General features: G+C 44.0%; 1 protein-coding gene across 2 annotated transcripts in view; it reads left to right on the plus strand.

Moving 5' to 3' along the window:
• Positions 1-480: 480 nt before the first annotated feature.
• The window catches only part of FBLN1 (fibulin 1), a 61,335-nt gene continuing 36,279 nt past the window's right edge, over positions 481-25,536 (plus strand). For both annotated transcript variants that reach the window (XM_032220624.1, XM_032220625.1), the window contains exons 1-6: positions 481-769; positions 15,418-15,517; positions 17,549-17,681; positions 20,622-20,790; positions 21,700-21,744; positions 22,986-23,087. In XM_032220624.1, coding sequence (XP_032076515.1) covers positions 691-769; positions 15,418-15,517; positions 17,549-17,681; positions 20,622-20,790; positions 21,700-21,744; positions 22,986-23,087 — 628 coding nt within the window. In that variant the 5' untranslated portion in view covers positions 481-690. The remainder of the gene's footprint in view (positions 770-15,417; positions 15,518-17,548; positions 17,682-20,621; positions 20,791-21,699; positions 21,745-22,985; positions 23,088-25,536) is intronic.

The raw sequence follows: 25,536 nt of genomic DNA on the forward strand, positions 1-25,536 counted from the left end.
ATTGACCCACTCCCCTCCTTATTATTTTGTTCCAGATGTTGCTCTTTCCAAAGATAAAACTAGGATACTCTCCCCTTTAATTCCTCCCCCCTCTCGGTCTGGATTATTTTTCTGGGTTTTTGTTTTGGGGTTCCCCCCCCCCTGAGAGAAATTTGGGCACTTTTTCCTTTGACTGCTGTTCAGAGAATTCCCCTTTTCTGTTTGAAAGGCAACCCCTGCCTTGTTTCCAAAGCTTTCTAAGTCCAAAGGAAGGGGGGGAGTGGGTGGTTTTTTTGGTTAAAAGGGTGGGGAGAAGGACAACCCCTGGATTTAGCATACCACTCAGGAAAGAGCCTGCCTCCAGACGATGCTGAGCCCTCTGCAAGCGGGATAATTGAAAGGAGGGGAGGAAGGAGGCGTTGGATGAACTCTTTGTAAAATTACTTTTTGGGCGGCGGGGGTGGTGGTTTTTTTTTTTTTTTTTTGAGGCGGGGGCGGTCGGGAAATCCTTTGCCAGGCTCCCTTCTCAACCGGTCCTGGGCGGCTGGGAGCCCTTTGAAACCAGTGATTGCAACCCCAAATTAGTAGTAGTAGTAGCAGGAGGAGGCGGCGCCGGCAGCGCGAGAGAGAGCAGAGCAGAGCAGCTTTCCGCGGGGGACTTTTTTCTGGTTTTTCCACGGCTTCTCTTCGCCTCCCCCACCAGCCCAAGGCATGGACCCTACGCGCCGGCCGTCCTGGTCCCCGCTGCTCTTCACCCTCCTGCTTCTGCTGCCCTCCGGCCGGGGACAAGGTAAAGAGTAAAGGGCGCTGCGCTAAAATCGCGGCGTTATGGAGAGGGAGGGCTGCGCAGAAGCCGGGTCTCTGGATGCGGAGAGAGCTGCCCGGGGAAGGCGCGTGGAAATCTCGGGCCGGGGCGTGTGCGTGGGACCCTTCAGGCAGCATCCTCGCCCTCCCCCCCCCTTCCCGTTTGTCCCCTCCCGGCTAGGATACCGCGGGCTTGCAAATCGCCGAGCCGCCGCCGGGGGGCAGCAAAGCGAGGCGAGATAGACTCTCTTGCCGCCCTCTAGCGGACTGGCAGAGTCCTGCAGGCCCGAACCGCCTAGCCCCGAATCGGGATCCGCTGGGAAAATGGGGGGAATTGGCTTCGGTGGATGAGATCCCTTCTCCATTCCTCACCCCGGACAGTTGGTTTTTTTTGTTCTAAAGTGGTGGCGGCTTGAGAAGATTCACGCGTTCAAAACCATCTGGGGAGGCAAAGCAATGGGATCCCAGTCAGGTGCGGTTTTGAATTGACATTCCTGAGATCCCTCCAACATCTGGGCTACTTTGAAAATCCTCATTTTTGTAGCCAAAAAGGGGCCTGGGAATGGGAGGGCAGCAGGTTGGGGAAGGCTCCAGAAAGTCCTTGTTTTGACTTGTGAGGGGAAGCATGGAGCCATTTCTTCCTTGTGAAAACAGGGGGTCTTTCTCCCCACCCCACAATATGGCTCACACTATTGGGATCAGAATCAAGCTTTCCCTCACTGATGTTTCTTGATGGAGGCAGGCAAATAGTGATCAGGTGCAGTGGTGGGATTCAAATAATTTAACCACCGGTTCTCTGCCCTAATGATTTCTTCCAACAACCAGGAGATGCTGCAATGGTCTTAAGTGGTCAAAATGGTCAAAAGTCACCTTTTTTTCATTGTAACTTAGAACAGTTGCTAATGGGGACTATCTGTACATTATAGGTAACATATTTTTTTGATAAGAAGGCCTTAGTCATGGAAAGTGTTATGTGATATGTAACATGAAAATGCTGTTGCTGAACTTCAAACTTTCTTTTCTGTTTTTTTGTTACCATAAGGGAAGGAAGTGGCAATACTTGCTTAGAAGTAACTGCTAATTTTATTCTTTCAAATGTATATGGCTGTCCATCTTCACACAGATCTGGTTGAGATTTAGCTGAAAATTGGAAAAATGCTAAAGCATGATGTTTGAATGTTTGTTGTTTGTTGAATGTTTATTTCATTTGTATGCCGCCCTTTTCCCCCGAAGGGGGACTCAGGGCGGCTCACAACTCAAACCAGGGAAGGGGGATACAAATTAAGAACAACACAAAACAATACATAATTTAAAAACACGCAACAATCATACCATTCGAGATAGGGGCAACGGTTCTTTAGTCCCAGGCCTGTCGGAACAGCCAGGTTTTAAGGGCTTTGCGGAAGGCCTGGAGGGTGGTGAGGGTGCGAATCTCCACGGGGAGTTCGTTCCAGAGGGTCGGAGCAGCCACAGAGAAGGCTCTCCTCCAGGTAGTCGCCAGTCGACACTGGCCGGCGGATGGAATTCGGAGGAGGCCTAGTCTGTCGTTCTGGTGGAGGTAATTGGCAGCAGGCGGTCTCTCAAGTACCCAGGTCTGAGAGAGGTATTAAGGTGCTTTTCTTCATAATAGCAGTTAGACTTAGACTTATATAATAATAATAATAGTGACCTCAGTCAGTCCTTGGTAAGGCCACACTTGGAATACTGCATCCAGTTTTGGTTGTCACGATGTAAAAGAAGATGTTGAGACTCTAGAAAGAGTTCAAAGATGATTAGGGGACTGGAGGATAAAACATATGAAGAACGGCTGCAAGAACTGGGTAGTTTAATGAAAAGAAGGACTAGGGGAGATATGATAGCAGTCTTCTGATATCTCGGGCTGCCACGAAGAAGAGGGAGTCACCTGAGGGCAGGACAAGAAGCAATGGGTGGAAACTAATCAAGGAGAGAAGCAACTTAGAACTAAGGAGAAATTTCCTGACAGTTAGAACAATTCATCAGTGGAACAACTTGCCTCCAGAAGCTGTGAATGCTCCAACACTGGAAGTTTTTAATAAGAGATTGGATAACCATATGTCTGAAGTGGTGTAGGGTTTCCTGCCTAAGTAGGGGGTTGGACTAGAAGACCTCCAAAGCAGTGGTGGGAGTCAATTTTTTTACTACCGGTTCTGTGGGCATGGCTTGGTGGGCATGGCAGGAGAAGGATACTGTAAAATCTCCATTCCCTCCCCACTCCAGGGGAAGGATACTGCAAAATCCCCATTACCTCCCAATCAACTGGGACTCGGGAGGCAGAGAATAGATGGGGGCGGGGCCAGTAAGAGATCATGTTTTCCGGTTCTCCGAACTACTCAAAATTTCTGCTACTGGTTCTCCAGAACTGGTCGGAAACTGCTGAATACCACCTCTGCTCCAAGGTCCCTTCCAACTCTGTTATTCTGTTTCCTGTTTTTCCGTATTCAGACTGGAGCCAAGAATCTGGATAGTTACGAATACTTTAGACCCTGTGTTTGAATTCTATTGAAATCATAATACCCTTTTCCTGATATTGGACCGACAGATGATACGAAGGATGTTTGTAGGACTTGGTGTCTCTCTGAAAAGTGTTTCTCAATCTTGGCAGCTTTTAAGACGTGTGGATTTCAACTCCAGGAATTCCTCTTGCACCATCACACATCTTAAAATTGCCAAGGTTGAGAAAGACTGGTTTAGAATGCTGTTGCCAGCCTCTTTTATTTTCAAATAATCTCATTTTCTAAGAATGTGTAGTACTGAGAAAAAATGCAACTCAGAAATTATTGCCAGTTGTGGCATTTTGAAAAACCAGTAGAACAAGGACATTTATCTGGCTTCTATTCTTTATACTCATTGTAATTCATACCCCTGTAACCACACTGTGGCATATAATGTTTGAGTAGAAATATTTGAAAACCTGATGGCTGCCATGATTAAGGTGTTGGGTTTTTCTTTCTTTCTTGGTCATGCCAAAGAGCAACATACTCTTGACAGCAAAAAGGCAATGTTAGACATACCATATTTTTTCGAAGTATAAGACGTACCGCAGTATAAGATGCATCAAGATTTTGAAGAGGCAAATTAAGAAAAAAAGGTTTTTTCACTCTGCAAACCTCCCAAAAAGGCCCATTTTTTGCAAAAACGTGTTTTTTTTCAAAAAAAAAAAAAAGGGCATGAATAGCCCTTTGGAGGCTTGTAGAGTGTTCCTGGGGAGGGGAGAGGGGCCAAAACCGAGCAAAAAACAGTCATTTTTTTGCAAAAATGGGCCTGTTTTTTGTCCAAAAAAGGGCATTAGGAAGCTTATAGAGTGCCCCTGGGAGCTGGGGGGGGGGCAAAATTGAGCAAAAAACCCATTTTTTGCTCATTTCTGCCCTCCCCAGCCCCCAGGAGCACTCTGAAAGCCTCCTTCAAGCTATGCACAGCCATTTTGGTGAAGGGGAGGGGGTTTCAGGAGGCAAAAAAATACTGCATTCAGTGTTTAAGATGCACCTAGATTTTCAGCCTCTTTTTTGAGGGAAAAAGGTGCATCTTGTACTCTGAAAAATACGGTAGGTAAATCCAGGGGTGAAATCCTCCCGGTTTGGCTGAACCAGTAGGGACGAGTGTTGTTGATTCTGCGAACTGGTAGTTTAAAAAAAATCTTCCGAGGATTGCACGGCTCAGCAGCTGGAATAGGCAGGAAAAAAATCCTTTAAAAAGTGGGGAAAAAAGAGCTTCCGATGATCGTACAGCTCACAGCTGATCCGCGCGATCATTGGAAGCCCCCCCCCCCACTTTTTAAAGCATTTTTTCCCTGCCTATTCACCCGACACCGGCAGCAAAAAAATGCTGTAAAAAGTGAAGAGTTGGCCACACCCACCCAGTCACATGACACCCCCCACACCAAGCCACGCCCACAGAACCGGTGGCAAAAAAAAAATTACATTTCACCACTGGGTACATCTTTAATTTACATCTAGTCCAGGTGTTGATAGAGAGGTGAACAGCCAAGTTGTATCAAGGTTGGAAGACCAACGATTTCTCTTGAGGCCTAGGCATCCTGTGGCTTTTGGTCTGCATTGGGTCACCTGTAAACTTTATAAATGTATCATCCAGTTCAGTGATGAGTCCTCTGACCCTCCATTCAGGGAGCCTTCTTCAGGTGCCATGATTCACCCAGTTGTAAGTCCACCTAACAATCAACTTTTCAACAGGAGACTCTCATGATTCTGTGTTGAATAAGTTGTCAACGTTGAGAAACACTGGTAGGGAGATGAAGTTGGACTGGTGCGATTTGTTTATAATAAAGTTGGTGCTGGCTCCTATTACTAGTAGAAAATCTATCCAAGTCGCCTTTGAATTCCGTTCACTCTTATCCAATGACAGTTTAATGCTGACCATTAGTTGATCGGACTCTTGTGCATAGCCATGATGGTTTTGGTTTTGGTTTTATTATTTATAGGCTGCCCTTTTCCCTGAGGGGACTCAGGGCGGCTTACAATATATAGGGAGGGGAGTACAAGACAGTAAGACATAAAACAATACATAGTAAAAATAGTACACAACATTCATCATTCGGGTGGGGACGGATTACGATCTTTATCCCCAGGCCTGACGGGATAGCCAGGTCTTGAGGGCTGTGCGGAAGGTCTGGACGGTGGTGAGGGTACGAATCTCCACGGGGAGATCGTTCCAAAGGGTCGGAGCTACTACTGAAAAGGCTCTCCTCCGTGTAGTTGCCAGTCGACACTGACTGGCGGATGGAACTCGGAGGAGGCCTAATCTGTGCGATCTAATAGGTCGCAAGGAGGTAATTGGCAGGAGGCGGTCTCTCAAGTACGCAGATCCACTACCATGAAGGGCTTTATGGGTGGTAAGTAGCACCTTGAAGCGCACCCGGAGATCAACAGGTAGCCAGCGCAGCTCGTGGAGGATAGGTGTTATGTGGGCAAACTGAGGTGCACCCACAATCACTCGCGCGGCCGCATTCTGGACTAGCTGAAGTCGCCGGGTGCTCTTCAAGGGCAGCCCCATGGTTGCAGTATTCCAGCCCATGATCAGTTAATCATCTTAATTGGAACTAAATGTGTGGTCCCAATTCTTCAAGCCTGACATAATTCGGAAACTCAGGGCATTGGGCTCAATTCTACCACCAGATTTCTGAGAGTCTAAAGTAACAGGAGTTCGTTTACTGTAGCTCTGCATGATTCCTGTTCTCTCATGGTCTGTTCAGTTGCTTTTCACTTGCATGGAAAGACTCTTCGGTCACTCTGCATTGAATGCGAGTGAATTTGACCACCGAAGGCAGTGCAAACATTTCACCAACATTACAATTTTTATTTTTAAAGGAGGGTCTTCATGTTTTCCTATTCCAGCTGCTCTTTTTTTCCCCCTGTGGAAAAGGTATGGATTACATACCTTGAAGGGAGGTAATTCTTACTTTCATTTTTTAAAAAAGAAATAACTTTATGGTAGTGGTGAGTTATACCTCTTGGTATAATTCCAAAAAAAAAAAAAAGTTCTCTCACATTGCATAAATTTGGACGGGTGCTTGCGAAATTCATTCTTTGGCTGGCTTTCATTGCACCTGGGTGCATAGTACTACAGCCAATTTAGTAGTAGGGTTAACAAACTGGAAACCTATGATTGAGCTCCGGAAGTCAAATGGGTTGTTAGTAGCAAAAAATAAATCCAAAATCTTGTACAATTGTGTGTGCATATGTGTGCACCAGTGGTGGGTTTCAAACATTTTTGGAACCTCTTCTGTAGGTGTGGCCTGCTTTCCGGGTCCACTGGTGGAACCTCTTCTAATCGGTTCAGTAGATTTGACGAACCGGTTCTACCGAATAGGTGCGAACTGGTAGGAACCCACCTCTGGTGTGCACTTACACATTTAATGGCAAGTTATACATTAATTACAGTAATAAATTGTATATTAAAAGGTAAAGGTTCCCCTCGCATATATGTGCTAGTCGTTCCCAACTCTAGGGGGCGGTGCTCGTCTCCGTTTCAAAGCCAAAGAGCCAGCGCTGTCCAAAGTCGTCTCCGTGGTCATGTGGCCAACATGACTCAACGCTGAAGGCGCACGGAACGCTGTTACCTTCCCACTAAAGGTGGTTCCTATTTTTCTACTTGCATTTTTTACGTGCTTTCGAACTTTTAGGTTGGCAGAAACTGGGACAAGTAACAGGAGCTCACTCTGTTATGCAGTGCTAGGGATTCGAACCGCCAAACTGCTGACCTTTCTGATCGGCATGCTCAGTGTCTTAGCCACGGAGCCACATAAATTGTATATTAGGATTCTTGTATTTGGCTTGGGGCATCTAAAGTTAAGAAATCGGTTTTCCAAGCTGTGAAGAAAAGAACATAGATAAACATATTGGGAAACTTTCATCAATCTTTCATTTTTCAACAGACTGCATATCAAAAAAAGATTAGGCAGGAGAATACTATCTCCAAAGTGTCCCCTCACAATTTTTTACATAAAGCATAGTTCTACTCTATGAAAAGTTACATTTGAAAATGATAACATTTATTATTCATCTTTGTTATCAGTGAAGTCATTTTGTTCTGCATCAATTCTTCAGCGAGAACACAAAGCACATACCCCCTACCTCCACACACACTCAATCCCACTTTTCTTGTATAGTTACGCAGAAGTAGTAAGAAATAACCAGAGAAATTAATGACATAAGTAAAACCACTTTATAACAATACAATTCCTAATTTTCCTGGATCTTCTTCCACGTGATGTATCCAAACACCCTTTTACACGTTGCCTTTGTTCTTTGAACCTCTCACTTTTTCAAGATCACATTTAATTCCTTATCAGTGATGATTTTCTTGTCTTTTTTCCTCTCTCTGCTCGTTCACTCTGCCTTCATATTTTTGTTTTGCAATTTGATCCTCATTTATTCTCTCTCTATGACCAAACGATCCCCAAAGTTATCGTCGACTTTTATATCTATCCCACAACTATTTAGTGCTCATTCATTCTTGAATCAATTTCTTCTTGTTTATCCACACACCCCTTAAGTAACTTGTTCCCACTGCATTGAATTTACTTTAATGACATAGTTTCCAGTTTCATATAACTTTTGGCAAACATTCCTGGCCACAGACCACATGCCGCGGCGTTTACTACCTTTGTCCCAACATTTCCACTGCTTAAAATTATTTCTATTTTTAGGAAATATTTTCCAAAACTACACAAATCCTTCTACTATACTCTCTTCTAAAACTATTGTCACTGTAGTTTTTCGTTGGTTATGTGCAGTTTGCCATTGTTCACTCCATTTTTCTGTCAAAAAAACTAGTTTTCAGGTCTATACTACTAGTTGTATCATATAATCTATTGAACTATTGGAAGAAATGTCCTTCTGGGTTCAGTTCCAAGTGGGGAAAAAGACACTGGATTCATGGAAGTTGCTTGGAAAGAATTTATTGATGATGGACAGGACCACATGGTTTGAGGTCCTGGGGGGAAAAGGGGATCACATGCCTTGAAGATCTTGAAGAAAAAAGGGAAGAGATGCTGAGAGAGCCTGAGTTTTATACTCTCTTTTGGGCCCCGCCTTGGAGCTTCCTGTTCCTGTGTAAGAACTGTGTTCTGATTGGTGGTCAGGCTCCCAGGGGGCGGGGGTCTTAGCTAACTGTAGCCTGTCTATCTCCCAGGCATCATTGAGCTGTTGCTGGGTGATTATGTAATGAAAGTGCTTTGGGATTCCTATTGTGGCTCTGCCTGAACGAGGTATATCTTTGTTATGTAGAGTAGACTCGCTCAGGCCTTAATAGTGCATTGACAAAGGTGTGGGGGGGTCTGAGTTTCTCCCTTTTAGGAGGAAATATTCTGCCCTTTCAATATTTCCTAAAATATTTCATTTTCTAGGAGAAGGGTGGGTGCTAACTTCCTACAGAGCATTCACTGCAAATCGATTAAAATACAAAATGTCATTAACCTCAATCATTAGCAGTAAGAAATGGGGTGAAAGATTGTAACCATTTCTGAAATGGTAGCGGAGCATGAGTCTAACACATCATCTTAGGGAGATCATTCCATAGCCTGGAGATGTTCTTTTCCTTAGCTAATTGACAATCAAGCTTCTGTCAGAGATGTAGAGGGAAAAGAAGATGATTTGGGCAGAGACAGACCAGATTTGTTACCAAAGTGAGAAGGGAAAAACATAGATGAAGTTCAGAACAAGAAGAAGATAGCAACTCTGGCTAATCCATATGGGTACTGGGCAGTGATGTGCAGTCAGGGGAGGCACAGCCTCACCACTGTCAATCCTGAAAAGGGAAAAAAATGTAAATTGGAAAAGGCGAGTGCTGAGGTTAGGCTAGCTAGCTGCTGCCACACTGTGAATGATGCCTGTTTAAAAAAGCCTCTAAAAAGCGCCCTCTACTGTGAGGCAGGAGAACTGCATGCTTCATCTTGTCTGACTTTTTAGGCGCTCCAGCAGAGTTAAGCGAGGGTTAAAAGCCTAAAAAATCCTGAGGTAGTTGAGGCACGCAGTTCTCCTGCCTCATAGTAGGGGGCGCATTTTTTAGAGGCTTCAACTCTGTCATTCTGTTTAAAGCTGCAGCGTTGCGCTCACTCTTCCTCCTCTCTCCGTTTCTGACGCCCCCCCCCACGCTCCCTCTTTTCCTTCAAATTTCCTTTTTTTCTTTAATAAATGCAATGCTCAGGCATTCTCTCCTCTCCCGTGACACCCCACTGACTAAAGCACTTTCTTTCACCCGTCTGAGCTTGCAGCAGCCCGCCTGAGCTCTGCTGCGAGCACAGGTGGGCGAAAGAAAGTGCTTTAGTCAGTGGGACTGCCTCACCAGCCATAAACCTCACCGCACGTCACTGGTACTGGGGGACAGTGGTGGGTTTCAAAAATTGTTCGAACCTACTCTGTGGGTGTGGCCTCCTTTGTGGGAGTGGCTTGCTGCACCTGTGACCGGATGGGAGTGGCTTGCCACCCATGTGACCGGATATGAAGATGCCGACGACACTTGTCAGAACCACCTTAAATTACCTCACACACAGCACCGGCATGCATAAGAATATGATGTAAACTTGTTTTTTAAAAGGCATCCTTGGTTTGCCTTAAAACAACTTCAACACACGCAATGTTCTGATTGCACCACAAACGCAGTAGTCATCCTTACCTTTCACAGAGGCCCTGAGTTTTATAAATATGAGCATGATAGTGTAGAATAATCCTATCCAAGGACCAGTGGTGGGTTTCAAAAAATGTTGGAGCCTCTTCTGTAGGTGTGGCCTGCTTTCCGGGTCCACTGGTGGAACCTCTTCTAACCGGTTCGGTAGATTTGATGAACCGGTTCTACCGAATAGGTGCGAACTGGTAGGAACCCACCTCTGCTGTGGGGTTAATAGAGCATGATGGCTTTTCTTCTCTTAGAAAATGCAGAAAGGCTCTAGAAAAAGTATATAAAGTCTTGGACAAGCATCTGGAATACTTTGAAGACAATCAGTATTTTACAAGATAGTTGTTTCTCTATTTTTCCCATTTTCTGTCTATGGCTTGTATCTCCTTAAAAGTACAAGGTGACATAAGACAATTTTGCCAGGAATCTCCTTCTACAAATAGAAGATGGCAATAATGATGATTTATAATAACTGGCCCAAAGTTTAGGTGTTATAGTGGCAGGAGGTAATTTTTTTTTAATTTTTACTTTTATTTTATCAATTTCATAGATACATTCACAATTATATGATCTCATAACTGTTATTAATAATATGCATTTATAACAATTTTTCTCCACAGTTGACAATATACTTGAAAATTGCTTTTTTAACATCCCATAGATCCATCTTATCTTACAACGGTCCTACTTCTTCTTCCCTCCCTCTTTCCTTCCCTCGTTTCTTCTCTCCTACTCCCCTTCCTTCCCTCCCTCCTTCCCCTTCCCTCCTTCTCTCCTTCCCTCCTTCCTTCCTTCCTTCCTTCCCTCCTTTCTTTTCTCCTTCTCTCCTTCCTTTCCCCCTTCCTTTCCTGGCAGGAGGTAATTAATCTGGAGCCATATTTAAATCTATTTCTAATCCTTCTTCGATGGGTTCAGGGCTAAATGATACAGGACTATGAAGTCATTGGCTTGCTTGAGGCGGTTGCAAAACAGAACTGCCTGCTCTTTCCCAAGTCTAGATTTTTATCGCAGTCTAGACCACAGCTCCTCGTCAGCTGATTCATTCTGACATCTGATTCGTAACAAGAACTGTCCAGAAAAAAAGTCAACATGAGATTTGTATTGAAACAGTCATAATCTTATAACCAAGCAGGAAAGATTGCACTGGCTGGATGGCTGTTTTATTCCAACCATCAAGTTGATTTAAGTTATTAGGTTATTTCTTGGATCCCTTAAGCCAAGGGTGAAATACTGCCAACTGAAATTTCTCCAAACACTTCAGGGTTTCATGTTTCTTGTTAAACTTCCATACTTAAAAAAAAAAAAAACCCAACCCAATAGCTTATTATCCCTCTCTTGCCTCTTGCATATAAGTTCACCTATTGCAAATTACTTAAAGCACTTTCTGCGGGCTCGTGCTTGTCAAATGTTCTCCAAAAAGAGACACCCAAACCAGTGGTGGGTTTCAAAATTTTTTGGAACCTACTCTGTGGGTGTGGCCTCCTTTGTGGGAGTAGCTTGCCGGCCATGTGACCTGGTGGGAGTGGCTTGCCGGCCATGTGTTCTCTCTCTCTCTCTCTCTCTCTCTCTCCTTCCTTTTGTCTCTCTGTCCCTTTTTTCTTTTTTTCTTTCATCTGTCACTCTTTTTTCTTTCTTTCGTTCTTTCTTTCTTCCTTCCTTCCTTTCTTTCTCTTTCTCTCTCTCTCTGTGTCAGTCTGTGTGTGTGTGTGTGTGTGTGTGTGTGGCAGTGGTGGGTTTCAAAAATTTTTGGAACCTCTTCTGTAGGTGTGGCCTGCTTTCCGGGTCCACTGGTGGAACCTCTTCTAACCGGTTCGGTAGATTTGACGAACCGGTTCTACCGAATAGGTGCGAACTGGTAGAAACCCACCTCTGACCCAAACCCAGAAATGATCACGTGACCTGGAACCCTGTTACCTTCCCACCAAAGGGATTTTTGCATTTTAATATGTTTTCGAACTGCTTGGTTGGCAGTAGCTGGGACAAGTAACGGGAGCTCACTCCGTTACGTGGCGCTAGGGATTCGAACCGCCAAACTGCCAACCTTTCTAATCGACAAGCTCAGTGTCTTAGTCACTGAGCCACTGCACACATACATACATACCTACATACACAGGTAGATCTTACAATGTGACTGCTATGGAGACTGCCCATTATGGTCACATGTTACAAGGATCATTAGATGAAGCATCTCACCTAACGACCCCTCCGTTCTTACTCACCCCACTGAATCGTTAAATGAATGCCTGGGCCTGTAAGTGGAGCAAGGGATGCCCCATGGGGGGGGGAGAGTAAGCCCTTGGAGGCCTAGCACAGTCCCAGGCGCACCTGCCCTGGTCCTCCCAGAGCCTTCCCCACCCCCGAGATGCCCTGTGCCCCACAGGCCTTTTCCTGCTCTCATCTGGTTCCCCCAGGCCTTCGGCCAGATTCCCAGCTCACCCAGCCAACCATCCTCCTCCTCCTCCTCCTCCTCCTCCTCCTCCTCCTCCTCCTCCTCCTCCTCCTCCTCCTCCTCTTTTATCTTTTGAGAAGCTCCCAGGCCTTCCACAGCCCTGGAATGATTTGCTATTTAGCACAGCTACTTGGTTCGATTCCACAAGCAGCCACCATTATTATGTCCTAGCCGCAAAATGACAGCTCCTTTAGTGAGAGTTGCAGAATAGCATCTTGCAGCATTCAGAGACATCTGCAGCGCCGTGCAGGCCCTTCTTAGGGCAGAAAACGAAGCAGGTTGTCGGGCGGCTGCCATTTTGTCCCAGCTCCCAATGGGGAGAAAACGGCGCCTGCGGTCAGGTTGCCAGTGCACAGCCCAGGGACACGTGGACCGCCCTCCTCCCCCAACATGAGCAAAAAGTAGACGTACTTTAAACACAACAGTAACAGAATTGGAAGGGACCTTGGAGATCATCTTGTCCAACCTTCTGCTCACGCAGGAGACCTGTACTAGGGATTCGAACCGCCGGACTGCTGACCTTTCTGATCTTAGCCACTGAGCCACATGTGATGGGTGATGGATGTTTTGGGAAGGGGCCCAAACACTGCAGGCTCCAGGCAGGGTGGGATGGAAGAAAGGGGGAATGCCCTGCAGCGTCCTGAGATTGGGTTGTATGGGTGAATGGCCGCAGGGATGTTGCAGCCATTGTAATTTTGAAACAGTGTTGTTGGTTATTTTGGGGTGTCGTAACTTCGAACGTTCATTTAAGTGACCTGTCGTATATCCAAGACAACCTGTATCGTCTCTATATTTAATTTGCCCATTCTTTTTATACTTGATTCCATCATTTCCATTTATATACTTTCTTTGTATTAAGCTTTTCCATCTGTCTTTTAAAAATCATAAATATATTCCCTTTGTTATGATTTCATAGGAATTTCTATTGTGTTATTAAGGCAGTGTGTGAAACGTAATGTGAGAAATGTGGGATATTTGTCCTTTTTTACCTTTATTTTTACAGGGCGCCTGCCCCTTGCAGTGAATTATCTTTGCATCCTTTAATTCAGTGTTCCTTACCTTCTGCAACTTTAATATATGTAGATTTCAGCTCTCAAAATCCCCCCATTAGCATATTCTCTAATTGGATTCAAAACTTAGCATTGTGTAGTATTGCTTTCTTGGCCACTATAATTATTGGTTTAAATATCCCCCCACTTTTATTTTTTGAAACTGAAATTAATTCCAGAGAGTCTTAGCTGTTAGCTATCTGTTTCCAAGCTTAGCAAACAGGACATCTGGATATAAATACTGTGGGGGTGGGGGGGGTAAGACACCCCTAACACACTTCAGTGTGTGTGTGTCTGTGTGTATTCCAGCATAACTCTGGAACTCCTGGGCCGCTGAAATGAAAAGGAATGAATTATATCTATAGCGTCAAATCACAGTACTTTTGACAGTGATAGCGTGCATTAGTGTGATAGTGTTAGGATACAGCCTGTTGTGCCTTAAGATGGCATCTACTGTACAGCACAGTTGCCATGGTAATGGCTTCACAGTCCTCCACAAGGGGGCTCCAACCTAATACAGAATTAGGATGAATAAATACCTGGGCAACGCCAGGTTATCAGCTAGTTATTAAATAAATCACCATGTGTAAGATGCATATAGTTTGCTAATCGTAAATTAAGTAAATCTTAAATGTTTGACCCTTTAAATGATGGGAGAATGATGAAAGTTCAATATGTTACTCAAGATTGTCCTTAGGATATAATTATATCTGCCTGTGATAAGGGAATCTCTCATTTAGATTGCTTTTCTTGTCCAGAGCTGAACAGATTGCAAGTTGATTTCCAGCAGAATTCTGACCTGGTTTAGAAGAAACATTTCAAATATGTTTGCTTGTCTGAATCCATTTTTTGTTACAGATATAACAGATTTATGATTACAAAACTCTATATTTTACAGATAGCTTTCAATGCATGACCACAATTTGAGCTAGAATTTCTGTTGCTAAGCGAGTTGGTTGTGAAGTGACTTATGCCTGATTTTATGAGCTTTTTTGCTATGGTTGTTCATCGAATCGCTCTAGTTGTTAAGTGTAACATGTGGTCCTTAAGTCAATTAGGCTCCCCCTAATTGACTTTGGTTGTTGGAAGCCAGTTGGGAAGGTCGCAAATGGTGATCACATGTCCTTTTGATACTGCAGTTATCATAAATGCTGATTGCCAAGCACTTGAATTTTGATCATGTGACCATGGAGATCCTTCTACAGTTGAAAGTGCAAGGATTGGTTATCAATCACTTTTTTTTCCAGTGCTGTTGTAACTTTGAACAGTTGCTAAGTGAATTGTTGTAAGTCAAGGACTACCTATAACCAGAGGAAGAAAATTTACATTTTGCATGTTTTCAGGGTAGTGATTTAAGACCTGATCAGCTGATGTAATAATGGGAATGAGTCCGCAAGGTTTTTAGCTATTATCCCTTTAAGAGCCTGTATAATAATAAGAGGCCCTGTTAGGGCGTCTCTCTCTCTCTCTTGCTATGTGTTCTTCCCTGCTGTAATTGCTGTTTGTTTGACCTCTTCCTATAACACATGTATGTATAGTATATATTCTTTTGTAGGATAAAACCATTATTTATTAAAAACCTCTGTTTGCTATTATTGCTTCTGGGTTGCCTCACGTAGTAAAGCTGTGCACACTCTGACAAATGTGTGTAGTGTAAATGTATTTACATCCCGATGTAAAGTCTATGTCTGAATGCACATGTCATATGCATGCACATCCACCCCGAAAAATAGATGGACAAGCGTGTCTGCAGGTGTGATCAACACTGAGAGGCTTCAGTGGTGCAATCAAATGAAAGAATTATGAGATAAAATAAAAAAATTGGGATATGATCTGAGAGTGTAGGTCAAATGCAGGACTGGAGATATTAAGTAAGATGGTTAGGGAGGTTCCTTTCATTCCATGAAGGTGAATCACCTTAAAACTGTACTTTGTCAATGCTGCTTTCTAAGCCTGCAAACTACACATTTTTTTTTCACTCCGTAGAAGCATCAATGGAGACCTGCTGTTCCCGTGGATATGAATGGGCAAGTCAAAAGAAAGACTGTAGGTTTCTCTCTTCAGATCGGGATTCCAAGGAATGCAGGTAGAGGACAAAGTGTTTAATGTAGTTGCATCATCCAGTTATATATTTATTTTTCTCGCCTATATTGTTTTGATAAATAACTCAAGGCAGTGAACATACCTGATATTCCTCCTAGTGTTTTGACCTAGGCCTCCCAAGAGCATGAAACAATTCCTTGTCCTGACAAAAAACCCTTTTATTAATTTATTGTGAATTCTGCTCATTCGCATCCAGCAAAGTCTTTCAAGGGAGGATTTACAGTCACAGACCTTATCTGGCTTAGAGAGCTGCCAGGCCGATATCTGCAAAACTTGGCAAGGAGTCTCAGAGAGTCATGAACCAATTAAGTGAACTAATTGTCTTCTGCAAACTCCCCTCCCCTTTCACTCCTTTTTATTTTCTCAGGGAGGGGCCATTCATCATCCACCTGTGGCCTTACTCCCTAGTTGACTCCTGTTCTTTAGCTGTTCCATTTGTCTGGCAACTCTGCGCATGCGCACACTGGGAACAGGCTCCAGCTGTTCGTCTGCTTCACTGATGTCTGGCTCTGAAGGCAGCTGATAACTGATATACAGCTCTGGCCCCCTCTCTGCCTCTGACACAGAGCCCTCATCAGAGCCTTCCCCAGACTCCAGAACTGGCCCATGTTCCTCCCCAACCTCCTCACTGTCCGAATCTGCTCCAGCTCTGTTTGCTGCTGGCGGGCCACAACACCTATTTTCCCTACAACAACAACAACCTTGTGAGGTGGGTTGGGCTGAGAGAGAGGAACCAACCCAAAGCCATCCAGCCTCCTTGCTTCAGGCAGCACTCTAACTCAGAGTCTTCTGCTTTCTAGCCTGGTGCCTTAACTACTACACCAAACTGCCTCCTCATCCAGGGCATGAACCTTGCCTCTTTCAAGCTGACTTCCTGAGATTTTCATTGGCACATCTCTGTGATTTTTGAACATCTGTATGCTTTTCTTAGCAGCAATATTGAAATAGCTTGCAATTATTTTCATTTTTACTTTCCAGGCAAGTCTTAGGATAAGCAGGTAATCTCCCACCCAAGTATGAATCAGGTCCATTCCTACTTCTCTTCCAAGCTGAGACAAATTGTCCATTTCGTGCCCCCTGCTAAGATGCCCCTGGTATCCATTTCTCAAGTTGCACCCATTTTCCCAATTTGCCTAAATCCAATTTTGGTTCCTGCCGGAGAGTTAAACCCTTCTGAGAAAAAATTTGTTTTGATTGTTCTCTACTGTTTTCAAAGTTGCAACTTTTGCTGTGTTTTGTCAAGTGTGTTGTGCGATCATATCACCCATTACAGAGCTTCTATTACAGATGTTGAGGCTCTAGAAAGAGTGCAGAGAAGAGCAACCAGGATGATTAGGGGACTGGAGGCTAAAACATACAATGAACGATTGCAAAAACTGGGCATGGCTGGTCTAAAGAGAAGGACCAGGGGAGACATGATAGCAGAATTCCAATATTTGAGGGGCTGCCACAGAGAGGAAGGGGATCAAGCTATTTTTCAAAGCACCTGAAGATTAGACAAGGAACAATGGATGGAAACTGAACAAGAAGAGATTCAACCTAGAAATAAGGAGAAATAGCAATAGCAATAGCAGTTAGACTTATATACTGCTTCATAGGGCTTTCAGCCCTCTCTAAGCGGTTTACAGAGTCAGCATATTGCCCCCACAGTCTGGGTCCTCATTTTACCCACCTCGGAAGGATGGAAGGCTGAGTCAACCCTGAGCCGGTGAGATTTGAACCGCCGAACTGCAGCTAACAGTCAGCTGAAGTGGCCTGCAGTACTGCACTCTACCCACTGCACCACCTCGACTCTATGTTCTGACAGTGAGAACAATCACCCAATGGAATAGAAATTGCCTTCAGAAGTTGTGGGAGCTTCATCACAGGAAACTTTCAAGAAGAAACTGGACTGCCATCTGTCAAAAATGGTGTAGGGTCTCCTGCTTGGGCGGGGGGTTGGATTAGATGACCTACAAGGTCCCTTCCAACTCTTGTTTTTAATCTGTAATCCTCTGTCTGATTCTCTTTGTAGGATAGCCCAGGAAGAGTGTTGCCTCAGTCAGCTGGAGGTGTTGCATTGCACTACCGGAATGGCCATTGCTAGTAAGCAAGAAAATTGTGACTTGCCAAGGGAGAATTCCACCTGTGAAGACAAGATCATTAAGGTGAAATTGTAGAGGGGGTGTTGAAATGACTGCATAGCAATTTGGAATTTCTCTTTGCTATCAGAGCCGGATGCTGCTGGTCTACTTCGGTACATTTCACATCGTAGTTCTAGAATTTGCTGGATCCTGGGCGGTTCTTTGAGGGTTCCTATAAAGGAGATGGACAAAAGGATATGGAAAATATTGGGTGTTTTCATTGTTTCCTCATGGTGCATCCTATAAAACCAGAGAATCCCTTAAAAAGATCGTTTACAGCAGGGGTCACCAACCTTTCGGACTTCAGGGACCACTAAATTCATATGTTTAAATCCTGTGGGCCACTAATATAAATTACTGATGGGATGGGGTCCTTCAGGCACTTAACTTGGCTGCTGGTTAGCGGAGAGAAGTGCTGGGGTCAATCCTAGGTTTGCTGTTCATTGCAGCTAGGAATCTCAAATACGGCCAAGAATGAATGTTTGTCTTGTAGCCAGCCCGGGCGCTAGATCCGCCCCTTGTAAATTCTGTCTTTAGAGTAGCCTGGCTGAAGTTTCGCGCACCGCTCACTGAAGCACCTGGATTCCCAGGGAGGGAGGGAGGGAAGGGGTGGAGCTACTAAACAGGCAGCCAAGCCAAGTGCCTGAAGGACCCCATCCATCAGCGAGTGGGAATAATTGCTTCGGTGGGTCGTATCCGGCCCAAGGGTCGTAGTTTGAGGATCCCTGATTTAGTGCAATATAAAAAATGCAAAAATGCGAATAATTTTTCTGTGGACCACCAAAATTTTCTCGCAGGTCACCAGTGGTCCAGAGAACACCAGTTGGTGACCGCTGGTTTACAGCACTCTTAGTGATTGTTCTGCATTTGTTACGTGTGCTTAAATCTGCATCGTGGCTTTCAGACTAGGGGAATCTCTGTGGGGCCATTTCTTTGATGAATGCTTCATGAAAGCATGGATACTTCACAATGGGCCAATGTGCTAGATGTGGAAAGTACCAACTCCTCCTATACAAAGCATTTCATGCTAGAAATGAAAAAAATATTGTGACAGAATATTATCATAATGAGAGCATATCAAATTAATAGATGGATATAAAAATATAAAATGTAAAACGAGAGGAAGTTGGCAGGAAACGGTGAGGCTCAGAGGTGGTTGTTCCCGGATCGGCCTGGATCGGGCAAACTGATAGTAGCGGCGGCGGGAGGCTCTGCCCACCTGCTTGGACGCTTTTGCGCATGCGCAGAAGTATCGCGTGTGAGCATGTGTGCTTGCCCGAGCGAATTGGTAGTAAAAAAATTGGAAACCCACCACTGGTGAGGATTCATTGTTACATGGATAGGATTCCAGTAAAGTAGTAACTGTAAATGAATTGTTAAAAAAAATTCTTGCCAAATTGGATATAATTTCTCCAGGATATTGCTGTGAAATGCATAATTTGTTCATGGCTGTCAAACATCTGAATTTTCATCTTAAGGGATGGAGACCGCTGTAGCTCCATAATGAGGAAGGGTTCTCAGGCTGTATTTTAATCTAGAATTGTCAAAGGAGATATATAATAAGATCAATGGCATCTTTCCAAAATAATGCAAATAATTTGGGCAGACTTGATTCAGATTAGGGAGCAGGAGAACTAAAAAAAAGGAGCAGCTGACTGTTTTGAAAACCCACTTGTCAAGAGTTCATCTATTAATGAGTCTTGAAGACTTTTATTTTAATTGCTTTTAATTGCTCCATGTTTGACCCTTGCTATTTTAATTTTCCCTCCTTCCTGTCTTTACTTGTTATATTGTCATAACTGAAACAATCTTTTAATATTTCAATTATAGATTGCAGTTATGCTGCTGAGAATTCTGAATGTGTTCAGAGAGTAAATGTCCCAAATTCTTTTTTTAATTTTTTTTAAACTGCAAATAATACAAACAGTACATCAGTGGTGGGTTCCAGATCCCGGTGCAACGGGGCCGCCCGCCCACTACAGGAATGTGTGCAGCGTGTGCATGCGTACTTACCGCCTGCGACGCTCCAGCTGTTTGGTGGAGCGTTGTGCAGACACTGTGGCCTCCGTGCGCCTGTAAGGAAGCCCCCAGAACTTCAGATACCGGTAAAGAGCGCAGGCAGGTGGGCGGGACCTCTGGAGCACCCTACCTGAACGGTACCTGGTGCTCCCGACAGACACTGGTACGCCCGTACCGGGGCGTACCATTTGTAACCCAACACTGCAATATAGGTACATCTGAATACAAAAAAAAAGAAAGAAAAAAGAAAAAACCGCACATATTACAGTGTATCTTCTCCCCCTCCACCCTTTCCCCCCTCCTTATATTTTTTTATCTATAATACAATATATTCCAATCATGCCTTATCCCCTCCGTAACAACATATATTCTTGAGTAGGTTTATTCCCTTTGCCTTCCACCAACATTGACTTTATAAAATACCCCCATATTTAATTATAATTGTTTGCTTTGATCATCCCTTTTTAAAATTTAATTTCTGTTGTTAATTTATCATTTGTTGCCATACTCCAAATTTCATTGTGCCACTCATTTCTTTGAATATCCCAAGTTCATCTTCAATATTTAGCCATCACTAGTCTGGCTGTCCCAAATTCAAAACAGGTTACATATTCCGAATTTCATAGAAGCATTTCAGTCTCCAAACACTTCCAGGATGTTCACAGCAGTCATACTCTTGAGATTTCTTGGGGGCTTGCAACTGAGCAGTTTTTGCCCAAACCTTTTAAAACATCCAAATATTTCCAGAAACGTTCTGAAAGGCTTAAACGCAGGGTTTCCTAACTTCGGCAGCTGAAAGACATTCTGTCTGAGGAATTCTGAGGGTTGAAGTCCATGCATCTTAAAGTTGCATGAATCCCACAAGGTAGCAAGTGAAAAGTGTGTTAGATCTCTGGGTTTGAAGGATAGCTACCATAACATAATGCATTAATTTCCGCTACACAGAAATGCTGTCACTGCTGCTTTTTGGGGAAAGAGGCCCAGAAACAAGGCAATAGCTGTGAACAGAGCCTCTTAATGGGTTATCAGTGTGGATTGGTGTTCAGAGCTTGCTGTGTTGAAGGGCATGAAAACTCAGATGCTGGGATTGTTGACGGTCCTAACAAAGAAGTGGGTAAGTTGTTCAAATTAATAAATAAAAAAAAACTTTGAGATGAAGGAGCAGCATGTTTTGAACTGCAGGAGAGCTGTTGCACGCTGTTTGTAAAATGGATTAAAATGTGCAGCGAGATTTAACCTGTGGAATCTGAGACTAACCTGTAACATATATATGTTTGCTTCAGAAGTTAAAAAGGTTGAATGCTGCTCTCTGTCCCCAGAAGAGCAAAGTTGGAGTATCACCGTCTACTATCTCAATTTTGAGTTCATTCTTCCATCTAGACCAGTATTTTTTAACCATAACTTTAAAAAACTTGTAGACTTCAATTCCCGGAATTATCCAGCTAGCATGCCTGGCTGGGGAATTCCGGGAGTTGAGGTCTACTACACATCTTAATGTTACCAAAGTTGAGTAACACTGATTTTGAACAGGTGTGTCAAACTCAATTTCATGGAGGGCCACATCAGGGTTTTGTTTGACCTCGGGGGTGGGCGTGGCCAGCTCATGTCAAGGACACCTGTGGTAGCCCAAGCGCTCTGCCCGAGAAAACAGGCTCTTGAGCTCCATTTTCATCTGCAATGGCCTCCTGCCACCCTCTGCCAGTGAAAACGGAGCTCGGGAGGATCCGTGTGCAGCCCTCCTAAGCTCCGTTTTCGCTGCCAGAGGCACCGTGGGCTGGTCCTTTGCTGTTTCCAGGGCCCCATGGGCCAGATCTAAGCACCCCGCAGGCCGGATCTGGCCCCCGGGCCTTGAGTTTGACACCCCTGATCTAGATGTTACTGGAAAAGCTTCAAAGGAAACCTTCCCAATTTCCTATATTGTTGTTTTGACTGTGAATGAACCAGCCAATATCTCTAGCAAGAGGTCAGTATGACTAACAGTGCATCTCTCTTTCACTCCTCAATGCTGACTTGTTTTCTCCAGTGGAAATTAACCTTGAGGACCATTACCTGAATGACCGTTGCAGAGGTAAGCTTGTTCATATTTTGACAAGGGGCCATTGGAGAGAACAGACATTTGGTGTTAGATAAACTTGAGAGTTTGTAGAGGAAGTGTGAATGTTATTTCAGTGTTGTCATTCAATGTTACCTTCTAAAATATACCAGATCTCCATTTGGCAAGCCTTAACTGACCTTGTCTGAAGCAGGTTTGAAGCTGGTTAATTCTTGGATAAGAGAGCATCACAAAATCCTAGGGCTGTGGGCTAAATTGAATTTCACAATTGTATTGTGAAATAGCCTTACAATTTAAAGGAGCCAATCTGGTTCAGTGGCTAAAATGGTGGATTAGGGAAACACTTCTGATCCAAAACCTTTTAGCACAATCAGTTATTGTATCAGCTTTTGGAAAGCTGTAATCTATAAGTGGGGGTCTTTTCAGAGGGGCAGGGCCATCATCAGGGATGGTTTCAGCCGGTTTGGACCAGTTTTGGCAAACCGAATGCTAATTTTGCATCTGGTTCGCCGAACCGGTAGTTGCAAGGACTACACGCACCCCTCTCCTCCCTGTAGTCTCCACGTGGCCTGTTTTGGATGCCAGGTAAGTTCAGGGTCCGCGCAAAGGCTCTGGGAGGGCGAAAAACGGGCCACCCGGAAGTCCGCAAGTCTGGAAACGGGCCTATTTCTGGTCTCCGGAGCCCGGGGAGGCTATTTTCACCCTCCCAGAGACTTGAGAAACCCCTCAGAGCCTGGGGAAGGCAAAATGCCCCCCCCCAGGTAGCGCAGGAGGCTAAGTAGGCCATACCCACCATGGCCATGCCCACCAAGCAACTAGGCAGAGAACCGGTTGCTAAAATTTTTGAATCCCACCCCTGGCCACCCTCAGCTCCCCTCACTTCCAGTGCTTCTCCTGGGAGGGTATCATTAGATAGATGGTTGGATGTAGCAGTCCTGACAATGCTTCATAGGTTTTGAAGGACTTCATAAGTTAAAATTAGAACCTTGAAACATATTGAGGAACATCTTGGCAGCCCCTGGAAGGCCCATGGAATTAATCCCACCTGGTTACTAGAGAAGTTTGCTGTCATTGGGTGGGTTACTGCCGATTCTGGGTGGTCTTCACTACTTGGTGAAGTGGATTGCATGTGTTTTTAAGGTCCTATTTGCAAGTCCTTTGCAGTAGTGTATCAATATGGCTTGGGAAATTGCTATTGGAAAATATGCCAATCTTTGGAGAAAGGAATATATTCTGCCATAATTCTTGGGTTTTAGGTGGAGGACCTTGTACCCAACAGTGTAGGGACACAGGAACTAGTGTCCTCTGTTCTTGCTTCATGGGCTACCAGCTTCAGCCAGATGGCTTCACCTGTGAAGGTAATGAAACATTTGATTTCCTTATTTTTATATATATATATATATATATATATATATATATATATATATATATATATATATATATATATATATATATATAACTAATTAGCCCTCCTTGTGTATTGGCTCTCTTGAAAATCGAAGCAGGTTTAACTTGGGATGGGGGAATACCAGGAAATAGATGGATAAGCTGAACAAACATTCCCAAAGAAGCTGATGGCAACCTTCTTCTGTGTCACAAGAAAACTACATAGGCATGGCACATAGTCTCCAACTGAGGAAGTTGGAAAAACACCCAGGAAGAATCTACCAAACTACATGGGTGTGTTCTGGTTCATCTGAAAGAAGACCTGACTTTTTATGATCTACTGTATTTTTGGGAGTATAAGATGCACCTTTTCCCCTCAACAAAGAGGCTGAAAATCTGGGTGCGTCTTATACACTGAATACAGCATTTTTTTGTCTCCTGAAACCCCACCCCCTTCACCAAAATGGCCATGTATAGCCTTTAGGAGGCTTTCAGAGTGCTCCTGGATCTGACGAGGGCAGAAATGAGCGAAAAACAGGCCGTTGTTTGCTCAATTTTGCCCCCTCAGCCCACAGGAGCACCCAAAAGCCTCCTAAAGGCTATTTATACCCTTTTTTTTTGAAAAACAAAAATGGGCCCGTTTTTGTGAAAAACAGGCCATTTTGTGGTGATGTGCAAAGTGCAAAAATGTTTTTTTTTTTTAAATTTATCTCTTCAAAATCTTGGTGCGTCTTATTCTCCGGTGCGTCTTATACTCCGAAAAATATGGTATCTATTGTCCAGATCAGATCATTCTATTGTGTGGTGATCACAAGTTGTTGAGAAACCCTAACCGGCTCATTAACATCATCTCATATATGCCTTCTGCTTTTCCTTTGGATATGCTTTATGGACCATTAAATTGTTTTAACACCCTTTCAAAGCCAACAAAATTTCTTGTTCCTTTGTTTAGCTATTTATTAAGTGAATAATTATTTTATATTTCCTCCTATTCAGCTTCATAGGATGATCTTGTTTCTAAGATCATAAAGGAAGATAACCTTCATTTCCACTTTCTATATATAATAATTTTATATCATCACAACAAAACTCAGCAGCACTTTTTCATGCAGCTGTTGACAAAAATAGGATTGCCAACATGATCGCCGACGTCCAATGATGGATATGGCACAAGAAGAAGAAGATACTGTCACATCTCCTCCCATCTCTTTCCTTTTGACCTAAACATCTTAAACATTGTGGTTTCGGCTATTACCTCTTGATTATTTTTCATAATGTTTCCTATCTTATAATGTCTTTTTCTGGTTCAATTACTGCAACTAATTGTAGTTACATAAAGTTTTCTAAAGACAATTCTACTTATAACTTTCTTAAAGTCTTCAATGTCAACTGTCCCTACATCAATCTTGGGGCTTGAAGTGATACATGGACTAGCACTTGATTATCTCTGAACCATGGTTTGTGGTTTAGGTTTATAAATGTAGCCATTATGCCTAATTCAGTAAATCATGGTGAAATTACTAATTAATATGTGAAGCCAGCCCGAAGTCCACCTTTTGAATTTGACTACCTGAAGATCTCTTTCCTGGTCCTTTAGCACTAGCTCAGACCCAATCAGCGTATATGTTCAAGGAGGGCAGTCAATAAATTCAAGATGATGGCGCTGTTCTGACCTAGGCTGCTGAAGAGCATGAAGCAAACTCCTTGTCCCAACAAAAAACCCTTTTATTAATTTGCAGTGAATTCTGCTCATTTACGTCCATCTTTCAAGGGAGGATTTACAGTCACAGACCTTATCTGCCTTGGAGAGCTGCCAGGCCGATATCTGCAAAACTTGGCAAGGAGCCTTGGAGAGTCACGAACCAATTAAGCAAACTAATTGTCTCCTGCAAACTCCCCTCCCCTTTCGCTCCTCTTTTATTTCCTCTGGGAGGGGCCATTCATCATCCACCTGTGGCCTTACTCCCAAGTCGACCCCTGTTCTTTAGCTGTTCCCTTCATCTGGCAACTCTGGCACACACTGGGAACAGGCTCCAGCTGTTTGTCTGCCTCACTGATGTCTGTCTCTGAAGGCAGCTGATAACTGGCATATGGCTGTGTCCCCCTCCCTGCTTCTAACACAGAGCCCTCATCAGAGTCTTCCCCAGACTCCAGGACTGGCCCATGTTCCTCCCCAACCTCCTCACTGTCTGAATCTGCTGCCAGCTGTGCTGGCCGCTGGTGGGCCACAACAGGTGCAGTGCTTAGAATGCAGTATTGCAGGCTAACTGTGCTCACAGTCTGAAGTTTGATCCTGACAGGACTCAAGGTTGACTCAGCCTTCCATCCTTCCAAGGTCGGTAAAATGAGGACCTAGATTGTTGTGGGCAATAGTCTGACTCTCTAAACAGTTCAAGTTTTCCATGCTCTAAAGCACTGTGG

This window comes from Thamnophis elegans, chromosome 7 (genome assembly GCF_009769535.1).
Source record: "Thamnophis elegans isolate rThaEle1 chromosome 7, rThaEle1.pri, whole genome shotgun sequence".
NCBI classification, from domain to species: Eukaryota; Metazoa; Chordata; class Lepidosauria; order Squamata; family Colubridae; genus Thamnophis; species Thamnophis elegans.